This window comes from Mauremys reevesii, unplaced genomic scaffold (genome assembly GCF_016161935.1).
Source record: "Mauremys reevesii isolate NIE-2019 unplaced genomic scaffold, ASM1616193v1 Contig2, whole genome shotgun sequence".
In the NCBI taxonomy this organism is placed as follows: domain Eukaryota; kingdom Metazoa; phylum Chordata; order Testudines; family Geoemydidae; genus Mauremys; species Mauremys reevesii.
The window spans coordinates 612,334-633,610 of record NW_024100826.1 but is presented as its reverse complement, the minus strand read 5'-3'; the positions used below and the strand labels follow the sequence as shown (position 1 = coordinate 633,610).

At 45.8% G+C, this 21,277-nt stretch overlaps 1 protein-coding gene across 1 annotated transcript in view; it reads left to right on the top strand.

Moving 5' to 3' along the window:
• Positions 1–17,712, top strand: part of LOC120393426 (membrane-spanning 4-domains subfamily A member 15-like) — a 29,804-nt gene extending 12,092 nt beyond the window's left edge. Inside the window, exons 5-7 of the mRNA XM_039517969.1 lie at positions 796–909; positions 12,302–12,415; positions 17,334–17,712. Coding sequence (XP_039373903.1) covers positions 796–909; positions 12,302–12,415; positions 17,334–17,462 — 357 coding nt within the window. The 3' untranslated portion in view covers positions 17,463–17,712. The remainder of the gene's footprint in view (positions 1–795; positions 910–12,301; positions 12,416–17,333) is intronic.
• Positions 17,713–21,277: the final 3,565 nt, after the last annotated feature.

Here is a 21,277-nt window from a genome sequence, read left to right as displayed (position 1 = left end):
GTGTAAGGGTTCAGGGCTGGTTCTTATATCTTTTATCTATTACATTTTTATTATAATTTTTCCAAATATATATACAGAATAAAAAACTATATATAAACTTCTCATAGTATATTAACCAGTTGCTACCTAATCTTAGCTGTACTTGAAACATTTAATTATGTATATGTGTATCTATATAATATGAACGGTTAAAATATAAATCAATTATTTGTATTATACAATTTACAAACAAACAAAATTTGTTTATAAAAAATCAATTAGTTAAAGCAAAATTATTAAGTTAACTTAAAGAATAAAAGCAAAGTTCAGAGGAGGGAGATAGAGATGGGGAGGAACGAAATGGGTAAAGAGGAGGGGGAAGTAAGGGAGCCCATTCATTTTAACAGGATCATTCAGATACTTCCAGGTGAGCATCCCATATCTCTGAGAATTTTGGGGTCTGTCTGTTACAGTACACAAGTCTTTCCATGGTGACAACACTTATGATATAAATGCTCCAGTCATCAATTTTACTTTTTGGACTTTCTTGCTTGTAGTACGTGTCTTTTAGCAATTACTAGTGCTCTGCTTAGCCAAAGTTTTTCAGACTTGTTCAGCTTCCATTAAGTTGAAAATTACATTTTTGGCTTGTAATACAATTTTATCTGATAGAAAAAAAGTGACTCTGCAATTAAGTTCTGCCCAAAACATATGAGTGTAGGAGCATTCACAAAACACGTAGATGAGCTGGTTCTTACTTTAACCAAACCTGTTCTCTGCCTACACACAGCCTAACTCTTTGCATGTCTCTTTCAGGTGAGAGGCAGCCTGGGAATGAACATCACTAGCGCCATCTTCTCAGCCATTGGGATAGTTCTTTTCCTAACAGAGATGATTATTAATGTGTCAGATTACAGGCACGACTATGAGGTATATCTTGTTAAATTGCCAGACTCTGCTGTAGAATCATAAAAATGTAAGGCTGGAAGGGACCTCAAGAGGTCGTCCAGTCCATCCCCCTGCACAGAGGCAGGGTTAAGTCTACCTGGAGCATCCCTAACAGGTGTGTTTAAAATACCAGGTGCCTGGAATTGTCCCAAGCCTTTGACCCCAGGGTAGAAACTATCCATGCATTCAGATCCAGACTTTTCATTTGGTACTGCTTGATAAAGCCAGTGTCAAAACTCCTGCTCATGTCAAATATCAGGCAGGGACCATGTTTTTCTTCTGTTTTGTACAACACCTAGCATAATAGGGTGACTTTGGACAAGTGGCTTCACTCCCTGTGCTTCAGTGTCCCCATCTATGCAAAGTGGGATTAAATAAAATAAAACAGACATTGGAGTTCCATGATTAGGGTTTCCAGCTGCTATCAACATATACATTAATAATAACTCCGTTGATTTCAGCAGGCATAGGATTGAACTCCAATGTCTGTTTTATTTTATTTAATCCCACTTTGCACAGATGGGGACACTGAAGCACAGGGAGTGAAGCCACTTGTCCAAAGTCACAGGCAAGCTAGTGGCAGAGCTTGGAACCAAATCCAGCTCTTCTGAGTTGTAGTCCAATATTTGATCTGCTAGGCCACACGGCCTTCCCTGGATCCAGGCTCTATGATCCTCCATCTTGACAAATGGCTGCATCGCAGGGGCGCAGCTCCCTGCAAACTCAGGAGAAAACAGAATCCTATGATCTCCTGACAGTGGTGTGGCTCCATGCGTCACAATTACCAGGGCTGCTGAGTAGTTTGAATGAGGAGGAGAATTCTGTGTGCCTAGGAAGAGAGAAGAACCAGGACGGCATTTCTGCATTTCCAGAATTGGACTCCCCAGTGCATCCCCTCACGGCAGCCCTGTGTTACCTCTAGCAGCCAAGAGTAATTAGAATCCCCTGTGGTTTTGTGTCTGGGGGGAGGAAAGAACCAGAAAAACAGACTTTGACTCCCTCAGGGAACTGATGGGCAAGGTCCCCTGGGAAAATAACATGACGGGGAAAGGAGTTGAGGAAAGCTGGCTGTATTTTAAAGAAACCTTATTGAGGTTGCAGGAACAAACCATCCCGATGTGTAGGAAGAAAAGTAAATATGGCAGGCGACCAGCTTGGCTCAACAGTGAAATCCTTGTGTAAGCAGAGTCAGGATGAGATCTACCCTGACATCTGGTGGTACATTATGAGGAGTGGGCAAAGGAATTTTAGGAATGTGCATTTGCATTGGAAAACCCACTCCACTTAGCATAACACACAGCAGCATGGGATGGTTATTTTCACACTGTGGAATCCCCAATTTCTTTGTTATTGGGGCAGGAAGGAAAAAAAGGGGCTGTTACCTTAATTATGTGAATGAGGAACTATGAGACTGCTTTATGATAGAAATGACTCAACCTACATTAAATAGTACTTGCTAGATAAGGGACATGGGTTCCAAAACCCAGTGAAGGGAGAGAGGGTGGGGACTGGTGTGTGTACCTGATGGTATGGGCCCCTTTTGAGGGCCTGGAACACCAATTGCACTTCCTCCTCTCTCCACTGTTAAAGAGCAGAGCTAATTTTGAATCCCTTAGGAGTCTATCTAGAGGTTGCTGACCTGAATTCACATTGGGCCATGTGGCACTGGGGCTCTACTACTACAAGTTGAAATCACTAAGAGCTGAAGTCACTAAAAGAACTAAGCTTACTGAGCTGAGATCACTGAGTGCTGTGTTAAGTAGTGGGAGAGCCTGAAGATCTATCACCAAGCAGCTGGCAGAGTGGAGCAGTCTGCAGCACGTTGGAGCAGCCCATGGAACAGTGAGCAGTGTGGAGCGGTTTGTGGGGGACGGCTGACGTGGTTCACGGGTCTGCTGGAGGAGCAGTACAGCTGGTGGTGTGGAGCCAGTCCTGGTGAAGGCTGCAGCAGAACTCCACAGAGAAGCGGGGCAGTCGGCCCTGGCCCACGTAAGGTGTCCCTTAGCACCCTGTGTGTGCGACCCCCCCCCCATTTCCACCTGGGGGGGGAACTCTGCAGATAAACTTTTGAACTCTGGGGTGGCACTGACCAGAGACTGAGACTTTTGGGTTGTTGGACTTTGGGGTGATTGGACTTAAGACCCTAAGGACAGTGCCAAATGTACTTGGAGGGGGGTTTTGCTTCCGGTTTGTTCCTCCTTTATTAAAAGGATTTTGCTACACTCAGACTTCGTGCTTGCGAGTGGGGAAGTATTGCCTCCTGGAGGCGCCCGGGAGGGTGATAGGTAATTGTCCCAGGTCACTGGGTGGGGTCTCGAGCCGGTTTTGCATTGCGTTATTGAAACGGAACCCCTGGATACTGAACCCGGCCCTTGTTGCTGCCAACTCAGAGGGGCAGAAGGGTTACATTTTTGGGGGCTCGTCCGGGATCCCTGGGTCAGTACCCCTCGCAAGCACCTGTTGAGTGTTCCACTGTATTGGGAAACAATTGTCTTTATATTTTGAGGGAATTACTGTTTGTATAATGGCTAATATGTCGGGTTTGTTGGGCCCCAGTCCTGCAGCTTCTAGCTCAGGGACGGCAGCTTCAGCCAATGATTGGGCACAAGCACTGGGGCATATATTGGAAAAGATTGTGTTGGCCTATGCTACGTCAAACTCTTGTCGTAAGTTAAGGTTATTTGCTGGGGAAGAGGAGTTTGAACCCTGGTTGGAGCATACCACTGAAATGCTGCGGGAGTGGGCCGTACCTGATGTAGAAAAGCAAAGGTGTCTAATAGAGAGCCTTAGTGGCCCAGCATTAGATGTACTTCGTACCCTGAAGCTCATTGACCCTGAGGTCAGTGTGAAGGACTGCCTGGAGGCCCTTGATTATACCTTTGGGAGCGTAGAGAGCCCTGAAGACAGTTACTGTAAATTCCTTGATTCCCGACAGGAAAAGGGTGAGAAAATTTCAGCCTATATACAGAGGCTGGAGAGACTACTTCAGAGAGCTGTTATGAGGGGAGCAGTGACTGCTGAGCAGATGGATCAGACCAGACTGGCTCAAGTTGTAAGAGGGACTCAGTATCAGAACCCGATTCTACTTCATCTCCGACTAAGAGAACGGCAGGATCATCCCCCAAGTTACTCCCAGCTGATAAAGGAGGTCAGGGAAGAGGAAGAAAGGCAGGCTGCCAGCGAGTGTTGGGAAGCCCAAACATTGGAACCAGCCAGCACAACGCCACTGCAAATGGCCAGTGTACTGATGGTGAGCACCACAGAGGAACTTGCCCAACAAATGCAGGTCCTGACGGAACGGATAGCTGAGCTGCAAAGCACCATTGACCGAGCTAAGATTTCCAGGAATAAGGAGCCTCAGACTGTGACAATGGAGAAGTCAGTATCTAGAGCCACTGTCCCATCCCGGCGAAGGGGGAAAGGACAATTCTTTTGCTACCGGTGTGGTCAGGATGGGCACAGTGCTGCTAACTGCCATAAGGAAGAGAACCCCTCCTTAGTATATGAAAAGCTGAGGATCAGTTGGGAGAGACCCAGTAGCTGTCAGAAGGTCTGGGAACGGAGACCACCTAGGCCTACAGGATTTGAAGATTCCCCCAGAAGAGACCGTCCAGCTGGGATCCCTGCAGGACTGATAGGGCCTCGAGCAGAGGTCATGGTGAGGATTGAAGGGGCGGAGTGTAAAGCTGTGCTTGACACTGGATCTCAAGTGACTATTATATTTCAGTCATTCTACCAACAGATGCTTAGGCACCTGCCTATACAGCCACTGACTGGCATTGGTCTGTGTGGCCTCAGCATGGATGAATACCCCTATCAAGGGTATGTCATAGTGCACCTTGAATTCCCAGAGGAGGTTGCTGGGGTAAGGGAAGAGGTAGACACAGCTGCCTTAATATGCCCTGACCCTAAAGGGACCTCTGATGTGTCTGTGCTGATAGGGACCAACTCCAGTCTCTTCAAGGTGCTCGCGGATTACTGCAGACGACGGGCTGGGGACCAGTACCTGAGTACCCTGATGATCCATACGCTTTGTGCTGAAGCCTATAGGAAGATTGAGAGTGCTAAAAAGGAGACATCGGAGCTACCGATTGGGGCACTGAAGTACATGGGCACAACCCCCTTAGTAGTACCTGCAAGGACAGAGCAAGAGGTGCTTGTCATGAGTACCAGGCTGAAAGGCAGTAAAGGGGCATTAGCAATGATAGAGCAGCCAGTTGAAGGAGAGCTCCCGGAAGGAGTGCTGGTCCCCAGTGGAGTCATAACCCTACCTGCTGAAGCCCAAGAAAAGGTGACTATACTGATTGCTAATGAAACAAGTCGAGATGTTGTTGTGAAGCAAGGACAAAAGATAGCAGACCTCTTCGAGCCTGAATCAATTGTGAAACCCCAGTGCGAGACTCAAGTTCCAACAATAGACCCAGCAAAGTTTGACTTTGGAGATTCACCATTGTCGGAGGAGTGGAAAGATCGCCTGAGGAGGAAACTTTGTGAAAGGCCCAAGGTGTTCTCACTGCATGAGTGGGATGTGGGATGTGCAAAAGGAGTAGAGCACAACATCAGACTACATGACTCCCGACCTTTCCGAGAGAGATCTAGGAGGCTTGCTCTCTCCGAGATGGAAGATGTGCGACAACATCTTCAAGAGCTGGCTGCAAATGGCATCATTACAGAGTCCCGCAGCTCATACGCCTCACCCATTGTGGTGGTCCGTAAAAAGAATGGGAAAATCCGGATGTGTATTGACTACCGCACCCTAAACCGCCGTACTGTGGTTGACCAGTACACAATGCCTCGAGTCCAAGATGCTTTAGACTGTTTGCTGGGAAGCCAGTGGTTCTCTGTGTTGGATCTTCAGAGTGGATACTACCAGATCCCTCTGGGTGAAGAAGATAAGGAAAAGACAGCCTTCATCTGCCCATTAGGGTTTTATCAGTTCGAACGCATGCCCCAGGGGATTTCTGGAGCACCTGCCACATTTCAGCGTCTTATGGAGAAAGTTGTGGGAGACATGAATTTACTGCAAGTGTTAGTTTATTTGGATGACTTGATTGTGTTTGGAAGAATTTTGGAAGAGCATGAAGAAAGACTTCTTAAAGTGCTTGATAGGTTGGAGGATTATGGTTTGAAGCTTTCAATTGACAAATGCCAGTTCTGCAGGACCTCGGTGAAGTATGTGGGCCACATCGTGTCCCAGGAGGGTGTGAGTACTGATCCTGATAAAATAGAAGCACTCACTACATGGCCACATCCAAGCAACTACAGAGAACTCAAGACTTTCCTTGGGTTTAGTGGCTACTACCGTAGATTTGTGAAAAACTATGCTACAATTGTAAAACCCCTCAATGATCTTACCAGGGGATATCAGTCCAGCAAGAACAAATCTAAGACCAAGAATAAAGGGCCTTCTGTGCACAGATGCTATAGCCCCTTCGAACCCTTTGGGCCACGGTGGAATGAGAGATGTGAAAGGGCTTTTCGAGAAATCATTACTTGCCTAACTCATGCCCCTGTCCTAGTCTTTGCTGACCCAAGCAAGCCATTCATCCTGCATACTGATGCCAGTTTGGAGGGTCTGGGAGCAGTACTGTACCAGGAGGTAGAAGGCAAGCGTAAACCTGTAGCCTTTGCCAGCCGAGGACTGTCTGATAGTGAAACACGCTATCCCACTCACAAGCTGGAGTTCTTGGCCTTGAAATGGGCCATCACTGAGAAATTTCGAGACTACTTGTATGGTGCTCAGTTCCAGGTGTGGACAGACAACAACCCACTGACTTATGTATTAACAAGTGCTAAACTGGATGCTACAGGGCAAAGATGGGTGGCCGCTTTGGCTAGCTATGACTTCAGCATTCAATACCGATCAGAGAGAAGCAATGTAGATGCAGATGCATTGTCCAGGCGTCCACAAGCACCAGGAGTTGCTGTGATACCCACGGATGGAGTGAGAGCTATTTGCAGCGTGAGTCGCAGAGAGCCGGAGGCCCATGAGAGCCTTCATGGATGCGTTGCTGAAGCTTTGGGACTGCCCCCTGAATGCGTGCCTTCTGCTTCGGTGAACTATATTGCTTTGGACCAATCTCCCTTGCCCGTGCTCAATGCGGCTGACTGGCAGGAAGCCCAGCTGCAAGATATTGACATTCGTGATACACTACTTGCCAAAAGGGAGGGGCGAGGCCCAGCTGCGGTTGTTCCACCTACCCCAGAGGGCAAACTACTGTTGAGAGAATGGACCAAGCTAAAACTGATTCAGGGAGTGCTACACCGCGTGATCACAGATCCTCTACAAAGGCAACGGAACCAACTAGTGCTGCCGAAAGAGTACAGAGGCCTGGCCATGAGGGCCCTGCATGATGACTTTGGACATTTAGGGATGGAGAGGACCCTGGAACTTACCCGCAGTAGGTTCTATTGGCCCCGGATGGCTGAAGATGTTCGCAGAAAATGTGAGACCTGCGCTCGATGTGTTCAAAGGAAAACTCTGCCCACGAGGGCTGCATATCTGAAGAACATCACCAGCAATAAACCTCTGGAGCTGGTATGCATTGATTTCTTGTCTTTAGAAGTGGACAAGAGGAATATTGGGAACATTCTAGTAGTGACCGACCATTACACGCGATATGCGCAGGCATATCCCACACGTGATCAGAAGGCCACCACTGTCGCTCGAGTACTATGGGAAAAATATTTCTCAGTTTATGGATTCCCAGCCCGGATACACTCGGATCAGGGACGAGACTTTGAGAGTCACCTTCTGAAGGAGGTGCTGAGGATAGCAGGAATTAAAAAGTCGAGGACAACGCCTTATCACCCGCAGGGTGACCCTCAGCCAGAGAGGTTCAACCGAACCCTGTTAGATATGTTAGGGACTTTGCGGCCAGAGCAGAAGGCAACCTGGAGCCAACATGTTGCATTTCTGGTGCACGCCTACAACGCCACCAAGAACGATGCTACGGGAGTCACCCCGTATCTCTTGATGTTTGGGCGAGAACCAAGATTACCCATAGACCTGTGCTTTGGTGTATCAGAGGATGGCGATAGCTATGAAACCCATCAGCAATATGTATCCCGACTACGAGAAAAGCTGCGGGATGCTTACCACTTAGCTACATCTGCAGCTCAGAAGAATGCAGACCGCAACAAACATCGATATGATTCTAGAGTACGTCTGCAAGAGCTCCAGCCAGGGGACAGAGTCCTGCTGCGAAATTTGGGTATTGCTGGCAAACACAAGATAGCTGACAGATGGAAAGCAATACCTTACTTGGTGATGGAAAAGCTAGGAGACCTGCCGGTCTACAAGATCAAACCTGAAGAGGGTCCAGGGCAGACAAAGACCGTGCATAGAAATCTTTTGCTTCCGGTGCGGGAATTGGTAGGCAGCCCTTATGAGATGGACCACAACAGGGCAATTGGGCAGAACGAAGGTGCTGTACCAAAGCCACCTCCCAACGTGGACAACCGGCCTCCTGCAGCTAACCTACCCCTACTCAGCACATCTGAGAGTGAGTCTGAGGAGGAAGACACAACCATGGTGTATCCTAGGATGAAGACAAGATTGCAGTCTCGATCAGCTGAATCAAAAGAGACTACCTCCTCTTCCGCCCTAAACCCCATGGCAGAAGTATTTAGGCCCATTCCTGACACTCCTGAGCCACTGGTGGAACCCCCGTGTAATGACTTACACAGATTATTGGACAGTGGCGACATACAGATGGAAGATGTCCCAAGCACCTTCGATCCTCCACGGTTAGAACTAGAAATGCAGGGGCCTATGCCAGTATCCGAGGGGAACTCACAGGAAACCTCCCCATCCGTCACTCAAGAGGATGTCCCCCCTACCACAGCAACAGAGATTCTCCATAGGCGAGACAGAGTAATAAGACCAGTGAAACGGCTAACTTACGATGCACCTGGGGTGATTAGTGAGGAGCCAATACATTTAGCACACAGGTTTGTGAAAGCTAAAGTGGGCTATCTGAGGCCCTTTGGAGGGGACCAGTAAGTTGGTATAGTAGGGAATGTGATTTGTCGGGACGACAAATTCTCGGCTGGGGGGAGGATGCAAGCAGAGTCAGGATGAGATCTACCCTGACATCTGGTGGTACATTATGAGGAGTGGGCAAAGGAATTTTAGGAATGTGCATTTGCATTGGAAAACCCACTCCACTTAGCATAACACACAGCAGCATGGGATGGTTATTTTCACACTGTGGAATCCCCAATTTCTTTGTTATTGGGGCAGGAAGGAAAAAAAGGGGCTGTTACCTTAATTATGTGAATGAGGAACTATGAGACTGCTTTATGATAGAAATGACTCAACCTACATTAAATAGTACTTGCTAGATAAGGGACATGGGTTCCAAAACCCAGTGAAGGGAGAGAGGGTGGGGACTGGTGTGTGTACCTGATGGTATGGGCCCCTTTTGAGGGCCTGGAACACCAATTGCACTTCCTCCTCTCTCCACTGTTAAAGAGCAGAGCTAATTTTGAATCCCTTAGGAGTCTATCTAGAGGTTGCTGACCTGAATTCATATTGGGCCATGTGGCACTGGGGCTCTACTACTACAAGTTGAAATCACTAAGAGCTGAAGTCACTAAAAGAACTAAGCTTACTGAGCTGAGATCACTGAGTGCTGTGTTAAGTAGTGGGAGAGCCTGAAGATCTATCACCAAGCAGCTGGCAGAGTGGAGCAGTCTGCAGCACGTTGGAGCAGCCCATGGAACAGTGAGCAGTGTGGAGCGGTTTGCGGGGACGGCTGACGTGGTTCACGGGTCTGCTGGAGGAGCAGCACAGCTGGTGGTGTGGAGCCAGTCCTGGTGAAGGCTGCAGCAGAACTCCACGGAGAAGCGGGGCAGTCGGCCCTGGCCCACGTAAGGTGTCCCTTAGCACCCTGTGTGTGTGACCCCCCCCCATTTCCACCTGGGGGGGGGGGAACTCTGCAGATAAACTTTTGAACTCTGGGGTGGCACTGACCAGAGACTGAGACTTTTGGGTTGTTGGACTTTGGGGTGATTGGACTTAAGACCCTAAGGACAGTGCCAAATGTACTTGGAGGGGGGTTTTGCTTCCGGTTTGTTCCTCCTTTATTAAAAGGATTTTGCTACACTCAGACTTCGTGCTAGCGAGTGGGGAAGTATTGCCTCCTGGAGGCGCCCGGGGGGTGGTAGGTAATTGTCCCAGGTCACTGGGTGGGGGCTCGAGCCGGTTTTGCATTGCGTTATTGAAACGGAACCCCTGGATACTGAACCCGGCCCTTGTTGCTGCCAACTCAGAGGGGCAGAAGGGTTACACTTGCTCGTCTTAAACACAAAAAAACAGCTTATAAGAAGTGGAAGATTGGACAAATAACCAGGGAGGAGTATAAAAGTATTGCTCAGGCATGCAGGAGTGAAATTAGGAAGGCCAAATCACACTTGGAGTTGCAGCTAGCCGGAGATGTTAGGAGTAACAAGAAGGGTTTCTTCAGGTATGTTAGCAACAAGAAGAAAGTCAAGGAAAGTGTGGGCCCCTTGCTGAATGAGGGAGGGAGCCTAGTGACAGAGGATGTGGAGAAAGCTAGTATACTCAATGCTTTTTTTGCCTCTGTCTTCACAGACAAGGTCAGCTCCCAGACAGTTGCACTCTGCAGCATGGTATGGGGAGGAGGTGACCAGCTCTCTGTGGGGAAAGAATTAGTTCGGGACTATTTAGAAAAGCTGGACGAGCACAAGTCCATGGGGCCGGATGCGCTGCATCCGAGGGTGCTAAAGGAGTTGGCCGATGAGATTGCAGAGCCATTGGCCATTATCTTTGAAAAATCATGGCGATCGGGGGAGGTCCCGGATGACTGGAAAAAGGCTAATGTAGTGCCCATCTTTAAAAAAGGGAAGAAGGAAGATCCAGGGAACTACAGGCCAGTCAGTCTCACCTCAGTCCCTGGAAAAATCATGGAACAGGTCCTCAAGGAATCAATTCTGAACCACTTAAAGGAGGGGAAAGTGATCAGGAACAGTCAGCATGGATTCACCAAGGGCAAGTCATGCCTGACTAACCTAATTGCCTTCTATGATGAGATAACCGGCTCTGTGGATGAGGGGAAAGCAGTGGATGTGCTATTTCTGGACTTTAGCAAAGCTTTTGATACAGTTTCCCACAGTATTCTTGCCAGCAAGCTAAAGAAGTCTGGGCTGGATGAATGGACGGTAAGGTGGATAGAAAACTGGCAAGACGGTCGGGCTCAACGGGTAGTGATCAATGGTTCCATGTCTAGTTGGCAGCCGGTATCAAGTGGAGTGCCCCAAGGGTCGGTGCTGTGGCCGGTTTTGTTCAATATCTTCATTAACGATCTGGAGGATGGTGTGGACTGCACCCTTAGCAAGTTTGCAGATGACACTAAACTGGGAGGAGTGGTTGATACGCTGGAGGGTAGGGATAGGATACAGAGGGACCTAGACAAATTAGAGGATTGGGCCAAAAGAAATATGATGAGGTTCAACAAGGACAAGTGCAGAGTCCTGCACTTAGGACGGAAGAATCCCATGCACTGCTACAGACTAGGGACCGAATGGCTGGGCAGCAGTTCTGCAGAAAAGGACCTAGGGGTTACGGTGGACGAAAAGCTGAATATGAGTCAATAGTGTGCCCTTGTTGCCAAGAAGGCTAATGGCATTTTGGGTTGTATAAGTAGGGGCATTTCCAGCAGATCGAGGGATGTGATCATTCCCCTCTACTCAGCACTGGTGAGGCCTCATTTGGAGTACTGTGTCCAGTTTTGGGTCCCACACTACAAGAAGGATGTGGATAAATTGGAGAGAGTCCAGCGGAGGGCAACAAAAATGATTAGGGGGCTAGAGCACATGACTTATGAGGAGAGGCTGAGGGAACTGGGATTGTTTAGTTTGCAGAAGAGAAGAATGAGGGGGGATTTGATAGCTGCTTTCAACTACCTGAAAGGGGGTTCCAAAGAGGATGGATATAGACTTTTCTCAGTGGTAGAAGATGACAGAACAAGGAGTAATGGTCTCAAGTTGCAGAGGGGGAGGTTTAGGTTGGACATTAGGAAAAACTTTTTCACTAGTAGGGTGGTGAAGAACTGGAATGGGTTACCTAGGGAGGTGGTGGAATCTCCTTCCTTAGAGGTTTTTAAGGTCAGGCTTGACAAAGCCCTGGCTGGGATGATTTAGTTGGGTTTGGTTCTGCTTTGAGCAGGGGGTTGGACTAGATGACCTCCTGAGGTCCCTTCCAACCCTGAGATTCTATGATTCTATGACTTCTGCATCCCCAGAAGTGGGAAAAGAGGGATTTTTTATGCACCTCGCAGCAGTCCTGTGTAATGTTACACCTCTAGCAGTCAAAGTTAATTAGCATCCTCTGTGGTTTTATGCTCCCCAGAGTGCTGGCAAGGGGATCACGATCATGCTGTTCTTGATGACCATCCTGGAGTTCTCCATCGCTGTCTCAACCTCGTACTTTGCATCCCAAGCCATCTGCTATACCCCCAACACCGTGAGTCTTTCAGCTCTCAAACGGGACGTGAGTCAGAGCATGTGGTGAAAGGAAGGGAAGATGTTTGCCTGAATGAAGGGCCTTCCCTGATGGGAGGAGTGTCCACGGGGAAGGGCCTGAATGTGTATGAGGGAGGCAGTGAAGGAAGAAACAACAGCCCCTGATTTAGTCCTGGTTAAAAATTTTGTCAAATCATTTTTTGGATGGGAAATTGGGGTTTTAACTATATGAGAATTTTAGCAGAAAGCATCTGCTTTCTACAGAAAATATTGCTATTTTGCCAAAACACTGACCACCTGAAAACTAGAGCAGTCAAATGATTAAAAAATTAATAGTGATTAAAAAAATTAATGGCATTAATTGCAGTGTTAAACAATAACAGAATACCATTTATTTAAATATTTTTTGATGTTTTTCACATTTTCAAATATATTGAATTCAATTACAACGCACAATACAAAGTGTACGGTGCTCACTTTATATTTATTTTTATTATAAGTATTTACACTGTAAAAAAACCAAGAAATTGTATTCCAATTCATTTAATACAAGTACTGTAGTGCAATCTGTTTATCATGAAAGTTGAACTTACAATGTAGAATTATGTACATAAAAAATAACTGCACTCAAAAATAAAACAATGTCAAACTTTAGAGCCTTCAAGTCCACCCAGTCCTACTTCTTGTTCAGCCAGTCACTCAGATAAACAAGCTTGTTTACATTTGCGGGAGATAATGCTGCTCTCTTCTTGTTTACAATGTCACCTGAAAGTGAGAACAGATGTTCAAATGGCACTGTTGTAGCTGACGTCACAAGATATTTACGTGCCAGATGCATTAAAGATTCATATGTCCCTTCACGCTTTGACCACCATTGCATGGGACATGCTTCCATGCTGATGACAGGTTCAGCTCGATAATCATCAAAAGCAGTGCAGACTGACACATGTTCATTTTCATCAACTGAGTCAGATGCCACCAGCAGAAGGTTGATTTTCTATTTTGGTTGTTTGGGTTCTGTAGTTTCTGCATAGGAGTGTTGCTCTTTTAAGACTTCTGAAAGCATGCTTCTTACCTCGTCCTTCTCGGATTTTGGAAGGCACTTCAGATCCTTAAATCTTGTGTTGAGTGCTGTAACTATCTTTAGAAATCTCACATTGTTACCTTGTGTTTTGTCAAATCTGCAGTAAAAGTGTTGTGAAAATGAACAACGTGCTGGGTCATCATCCAAGACTGCTATAACATGAAATATATGGCAGAATGCAGGTAAAACACAGAGCAGGAGACATACAATTCTCCCCCAAGGAGTTCAGTCACAAATTTAATTAATGCATTATTTTTTTAATGAGCCTCATCAACATGGAAACATGTCCTCTGGAATGGTGGCCGAATCATGAAGGGGATTATGAATGCTTAGCATATCTGCCACATAAATATCATCCGACTCTAGCTACAACAATGCCATGCAAACGCCTGTTCTCACTTTCAGGTGACATCATAAATAAGAAACGGGTAGCATTATCTCCTGTAAATATAAACAAACTTGTTTGTCTTAGCGTTTGGCTGAACAAGAAGTAGGACTGAGTGGACTTGTAGGCTCTAAAGTTTTACATTATTTTGTTTTTGAGTGCTCTTACGTAGCAAAAAAAAATCTACATTTGTAATTTGCACTTTCACGCTAGAGATTACACTGTAGATCCTTGTAGGAGGTGAACTGAAAAATACTATTTGTTTTGTTTATCATTTTTACAGTGCAAATATTTGTAATAAATAATAATTATATAAAATGAGCACTGTATGCTTTGTATTCTGTGTTGTAATTGAAATAGATATGTTTGAAAATGTAGAAAAACAGCCAAAAATATTTAATAAATTTCAATTGGTATTCTATTATTGTTTAACAGTGTGATTAAAACTGTGATTAATCACTATTCATTTTTTAAATCGCGATTACTTTTTTTGAGTTAATCACATGAGTTAACTGCTATTAACTGACAGCCCTACTGAAAAATAAACTATTTAGACTCAAAGTGAAACTATGGTGCCTGGTGGCAGTTGTAGTTCAGCTGCCATGTGCTATCATTTTCCATTATGGGCTGTGTCTTGCAGCACTTATATCTCCCATGATGCACCATGGACAGGGACTTTTGTGACACATCCCCTCCCCTCCCAAACAAGGGGAAAGTGATAAATCATGGGAGATATAGTCCTGCCAGTGAACACAGCTCATACAGGACAATGAAAGTATAAGGCACCCAAACTACAACTGCCATGAGGCACTGTGGTTCCATGTTGAATCAAAATATTTTAGTGGTTGATAGATTTTTGTTGACATTTTTGGCAGAGGAAATAACCCTATTTTCTGGCCCTTTTTACCCTGATTCCTAATGAGGCTGCTGGCACCATGATCCAAGTTACTGAATCTTTTTTTATGGGAGGGGGAAGTAATCGCAGTTTTCACTGCCTCCACATTGACCTTCATTGTCAGTGTTTTAATTTCTGTGGGGCTGCATTTCATCTCCCCACGCCAGGTAGCTGGGGCGGGGAGGGGATGATGGGGAAGGGACAGGACTGGGATGGGGACAGGAAACTGTAACTGGGCCAGAACCTGAGCTGCAATCTCACCCTTTTGTGCCACTGAAAGTCACTGGATGTCTCCAGCAGAGAGTTGCCTCAGCATGGAATTCCCCGCCTGGCTCAGCCAGCTCTTACTCCCTTGGTGGAGGGGATGTATTGAGGCACGGATGGAGTCCCTTGTGCTTCAGCAGTACCTGACAGGTGGACAACTCCTTTGGGATCATCACCAGTCTTTGTTTTATAGCAGCTGATGGGGCTAGCATAGAACCAGCCATGGAATCATGATGCTGCAAACTCCCCTCCCAAAAGCTACAGCTGTGGACATTCCCTCCAGGGACAATGTTTCTAGCCAGACAAGGAAATAAATGAATCCAGGCAACAGGAAACTCCTTGTTTGGAATACAACTCACTGCTGTGAGGCTGATGTGACTGTGACCTTCCCAAAGGCAGGCTGCCTGCCTGCCTCCCATGCAGCAGTTCTCCTGTCCCTTCCTCTGAGCATTTTTGAAGAGTAAAGGGCGTAGCTGAGATGAGGTTAACCCTTTGATGACTTGGGAGTAGGTAGGCTCACACACTGATAAACTAATGTTTTCTCAAACTGTGTTGAAAACTGTGTTACGTTTTTATAAAATTAAACCCACCTGATTTTGTCTAAATTTTCCAGACTTTTTAATTTTTTTTTGGCAGAAATTCAAATACCAAAATATTTTGACAAAACCCAAAAGATTGTGGTGCCTAATGGGGGCTGTAGTTTGAATGCCTCATGTTGCCATTCTCCTTTGTAGGCCAGGCTCCTTAGTCTGACTGCAACTTCCAACATTGTCCCCCTCTTAGTGAAGGGAGGTTGTTGCATCCTGGGAGTCCCTGGCCATGGTGCATTGTGGGAAATGTAGTCTAGTCAGTGAGCCTGATCCATAGCAAAGAATGGGGACATCAGGCAAACAAACTGCATCTCCCATGAGGCACTGCAGCATTTCCAAATTGAAATTCTTAAGTTTTAGGGCATTCACTTTTTGGATGAAAAGTTTATTTTTTCCCAGGAAATTGGACACTTTTCATGAAACAGTTCATTGAGTTAAACATAAAAGTTTGGAGTTTGGGGGTTTATTTTTTGTTGTTTTTTTCTTTGAAAATCAGCTTGTTGACAGGAAATTTTCAAGCAGACCTAGCAAGGAGCACGGAGGGACGCTCTGTGGCATAGTGAGACCTACCACATTAACCTTTTAAGTGCCTGTAGCGAAGTGAGACTCTCCAGTGCAGCTCCTCCTGCTGGTTATCCTGGGAATTAGCTCTTGTCCAGCCCAGAGTGCCCTCTGCTGACTCACCTGCCTCATGCCCCTGTGTCCCTCCCAGACCCCAGTGCCATTTACCCTGGGGTTCTGCCCTCCGCAGTACCCCCACTCTGGGTCTCCCCTCCCAGGGGAATGACCAACCCTCTATCCCCACCTTGCTTCAGTAGCTACTGCCAGTCATCATCTAGCCCCCTTTCACTGGGGCAGACTGCAGTCTGTAATGGCCACTCATCACTGGCAATGGGGTAAGACCTGCTGCCTTTGCCTATCCCTGGGCTACACCTCTGTAGCCCCAGTACTTGCTTAGGCCTTGCACAAGGCCTGCAGCCTGGGGAGTTCCCAGGCTGGAGCTCCCCAGCTCCTCTTGCCTTTCCCCAGCACTTCCCTACCTCTGGTACTCTGCTCCCAGGCAGCTAGGTTCTTCTCTCTCCACCGCTAGAGAGAGACTGCTCCAGCTCCTGGCCCACAGCTCTCTTATCAGGGCCAGCTGGGCCCTAATTGAGCTGGCCACAGCTGTGGCTGCTTCCCCAATCAGCCTAGCTTGGCTGCTTTCAATCCCTGTTTTCCAGGAGTGGGGCAGGTGCCCCACTACAGTGCCTCACGCAAACCTGCTGCAGTCAGGACCCAAGAGAACTTCTAGTTTCCGTATTCAAAATGTCATCACTATATCAAGAGACCAGGGTCATGTTCTGTGACACCTGGGACCCATGCCCCTCCACAGGGAAAATCCGACCGACAGCGAGTAGGGTGTTGACAGTGATGATGGCACAGATTGATCCCTGGTGTAATTCTAGTCACAGCAGGGAGTACCACCAGGGACGCACCTGCCCCAGTTATAAGAACTAGAGGGATGAGGAAGATGGTGGTGGTAGTGCTGAAAAATGTGTTGATGAAAGGGAATGGAAGAGTGAGGAAGGTAATGGGGTAAGCATGGAGGACTGAGAAAAGTGATGGTGGCAAAGAATGTGAAGAAGATGCTGGAGCGAGAATGGAAAGGTGAGGAAGGTGATGGTTGTGAGGGTGAGAAGGCTGATCTCTTTTGTTTTGCAGGCCATGTTGTTCATGCCATATGCTGCCAATGCAAACTTTGGGGTTCCTTCTGCACCAATGGCCCCTCCACCACCTTACACCAATGTGGCTTATGACCCCAAAGAAGAAACCGAGCCAGGGGCCTCATAAAGAACTCATACAAGAGATGGCTCCAGCAGCAGCTCCTCTGAGATGTAAAACTCAACCCTGTCCTGCATGATAGATCTCATTCCATTTTCTGAGTGCAGTTCTAGAACCCAGCTCCATCACTCATCACAGAGAGAACTCGTTTCAATCAGCGTCTCCCTGGCTCTGCACCATTTGTTGAATTCACATTACACAATGAAAGAAGATGACTCACCAGCACTATCCAGCCCCCAGAGGCTTTGGCCCTGAATATTTCCCCTGGCCACTTCTTCAATAAAGCTTCAAAATGGATCCCGGGTGGATTGTTTTAAAGCCTTTGCTCTCAGATGCATGTGGCATGTGTGTGCATGTAACATGTGTGCATATAGCATGTATGCCTGTGTGTACGTGTAGCATATAGATGTGGGGTGTGTGGGTGGGTGTTTGAGTGTGCATGTGGTGTGTGCATATCCACGTGTAACTCTCACCATACACATGTGGAGCAGACGGTCTCCCTTCACCCGTATCAGACATCACAAAAACTACTATTACAACTAGCACTAATTTGCTTGGGTCGGGCCCCAACTCCTTTTACACACTTTCTTCCTTTGGAATCTGGCAGAGGCACTAAGATATAGGGCAGGAGGCAGGGGGCACAGGCCTCATGGGCATTCTCCTCCTCTCTCAGCCAGAGCTGGAGAATGGCAGAGCTGTGTCTAGCTAGAAGGGGAATAACCCCAAATACAGACGTATGTAGGTGCTGTCTGCAAAAGGTTTCTTTGAAAAGAAGAAAAGGTAAAGGGGTGACTTGATCACAGTCTATGAGTATGTCAAGGCTGAATCCCCACTCTGGCATTTTGAGTACAGAAGGTGGGGACCTGCAAGGATTCTAAAAATTAATACTGGCCACTTCATGACTCAGTTTTGTATTTTATTTCAATTTTATTTATTTTTTTAAAGGTTTCAAAAAATCTCAAATAAAATGAAACATTTTATTTTGGGTTGACCAAAACATTTTGTTCAACCAGCAGCAAGCATTTTTGACTTTTTTGGTTAGAGTTTTGGGTTGACCCAAAACAATGTGGTTTTTTTTTTCAAAAAAATTTCTGGTTCAGCCATTGAATCAAAAATTGGTTCTTCACACAATACAGATTCTCACAGAAATACCTTTCATGGGCTATGGTTGACTGTCATGCACAGAGCAATGTTCAGTACTATACAATCTTCTCAGAGGAGAGCAAGGGCATGATGCACTACATGTCCCATGAGGATCCACAGTGGCATTTTCTCACTGAATTATTTCAGTTTTTGGCCAAAATATTTTAATATTTTTTTTATCATAAAATAAATTGGGTGGGCACAGAACTGGTTTCCAACCAGCTCTAATGATTGGGAATTATTTAGTGAGGCTGATCACAGCCAACTTTAGGCAAGATATCAGGCTGTGGACAGGGCTGGTGGGAACACCACTGAATCACTCAACGTTAGATTCCACAGGAACATATATTATAGTGAACAATCCTACAGGGGAGTTATGTAGAGCATAGGACAAGATCACTTAGGTCTTTTCCATCTCTAAGGTCAGTGATGTAGAGACGCTTTCTCCTTATGTTGTGGGCAAAACTCAGGAAAAATAACATTTAATGGGGTAGAAATGAAATGTGGTGTTAGAAAACTGATCAAATCAAATTCTGAAACTTGCTGTTTTTATGAGTTTATACACCCCCACTTTAACAGGACACTTGCAGGATAATCTTGCAGGGAGGGAGGGAAATGGCCTTCACTGGTCATTTGAGGTAGTGCGTAGCATGTGGTTACATATAAATATCAAGGGGTATATAATATGCAGCAACACTTTCCCAGTAGAAGCCCTACCTTCCTTGTAGATTTCTGACAACATTTCCCATTGGGTTGACATCCGCTAGCCCAGACATTAATTTATTTTGGAAAATATGGTAAAATTCTAATCCCATGCTTTTGAGTTTAGTTGAGTGTGAACAAATTAAATTTTCTACGACGATGTCCAGATAACAGAATGAAGATAGCAGATATATCAACAAGGACCATCACAGGCTGAAATAATCAGAGGCAAGCAAATCTATTAGCAGCACATAACTAATTGATCAAGTTTCTTCTCTTTTCTGCATGCAGAATATCTGGGAACAGATCACAATTTCCAGAAAGTTATTAGTTATTCACGTTTACTAGACACTTTCCAACTCAAGATTTCTATAGGCTGATTAAGAACAGTTTCTATGTCTCTTGGGAAATACAGCAGCACTGAGACTTGCTGAGTCCTTGCTACATCTTGAGAGAATCTCTTTCTCATTGCTCTGTTCCTGGGGAGCTTAGTTCAATACTCAAAAGGCAGCAGACTTGATTATCCATATCCCAGGGAGTTTACACCTAGAGAACAAGCACCCTGTAGAAAGGTAGGGTGGTTTTAGGATGAACACACTGGACTAAGATGCAGGAGATCTCGGTTGGCTTCCTAGGTTTGCCACGGTCTGTGTGATTTGGGTGTGTCACATAGTTTCTTTGTGCCTTGGTTCCCTTTCTATAAAATGGAGATAGTAAAACAATGCTTCCTTTTACTTATCTTTTCTCTCACATGCCTATTAAGTATGTAAGTGTGATGCCTAGTATGTTGTATTTCTCTAGCTGCTACTGTGATGATGATAATAGATTTCATAGAATCGTAGGACTGGAAGGGACCTCGAGAGGTCATCTAGTCTAGTCCCCTACACTCATGGAAGGACTAAGTGTTATCTAGACCATCCCTGACAGGTTTGTCTAACCACAATGCCAGGAAGTTTTTTCCTAATGTCCAACCTAACACACCCTTTCTGTAATTTAAGCCCATTGCTTCTTGTCCTATCCTCAGAAGTTAAGGAGAACAATTGTTTTTTCTCCCTCCTCTTTGCAACAACCTTTTATGTACTTTAAAACTGTGGTCATAGAATCATAGAATCTCAGGGTTGGAAGGGACCTCTGGAGGTCATCTAGTCCAACCCCCTACTCAAAGCAGGACCAAACCCAACTAAATCATCCCAGCCAGGGCTTTGTCAAGCCTGACCTTAAAAACCTCTAAGGAAGGAGATTCCACCACCTCCCTAGGTAACCCATTCCAGTTCTTCACCACCCTACTAGTGAAAAAGTTTTTCCTAATGTCCAACCTAAACCTAATGTCCCCTCTCAGTCCTCTCTTTTCCAGACTAAACAAACCCATTTTTTTTCAATCTTTCCTCATAGGTTATGTTTTCTAGACCTTTCATCATTTGTGTTGCTCTTCTCTGGATTTTCCCCAATTTGTCCACTTCTTTCCTGAACTGTGGTGCCCAGAACTGGACACAATACTGCAGTTGAGGCCTAATCAGCTTGGAATAGAGTGGGAAAAATTACTACTTGTGTCTTGTTTACAATACTCCTGCTAATACAGCCCACAATGATGTTTGATTTTTTTTTTGCAAGTGTTATACTGTTAACTCATATTTAGCTTGTGATCCACTATGACTCCCAGATCCCTTTCCTCAGTACTCTTTCCCAGGCAGTCATTTCCCATTTGGTGTATGTGCAACTGATTGTTCCTTCTTAAGTGGAGTACTTTGCATTTGTCCTTATTGAATTTCATTCTATTTACTTCAGATCATTTCTCCAGTTTTCCAGATCGTTTTGAACTTTAATCCTATCCTCCAAAGCACTTGAAACCCCACAGTTTTTTATCATCCACACACTTTATGAGTACTCTCTATGCCATTATCTAAATATTGATGAAGATATTGAACAGAACCAGACAGAATTGATCCCTGCGGTACCCCACTTGATATGCCCTTCAAACT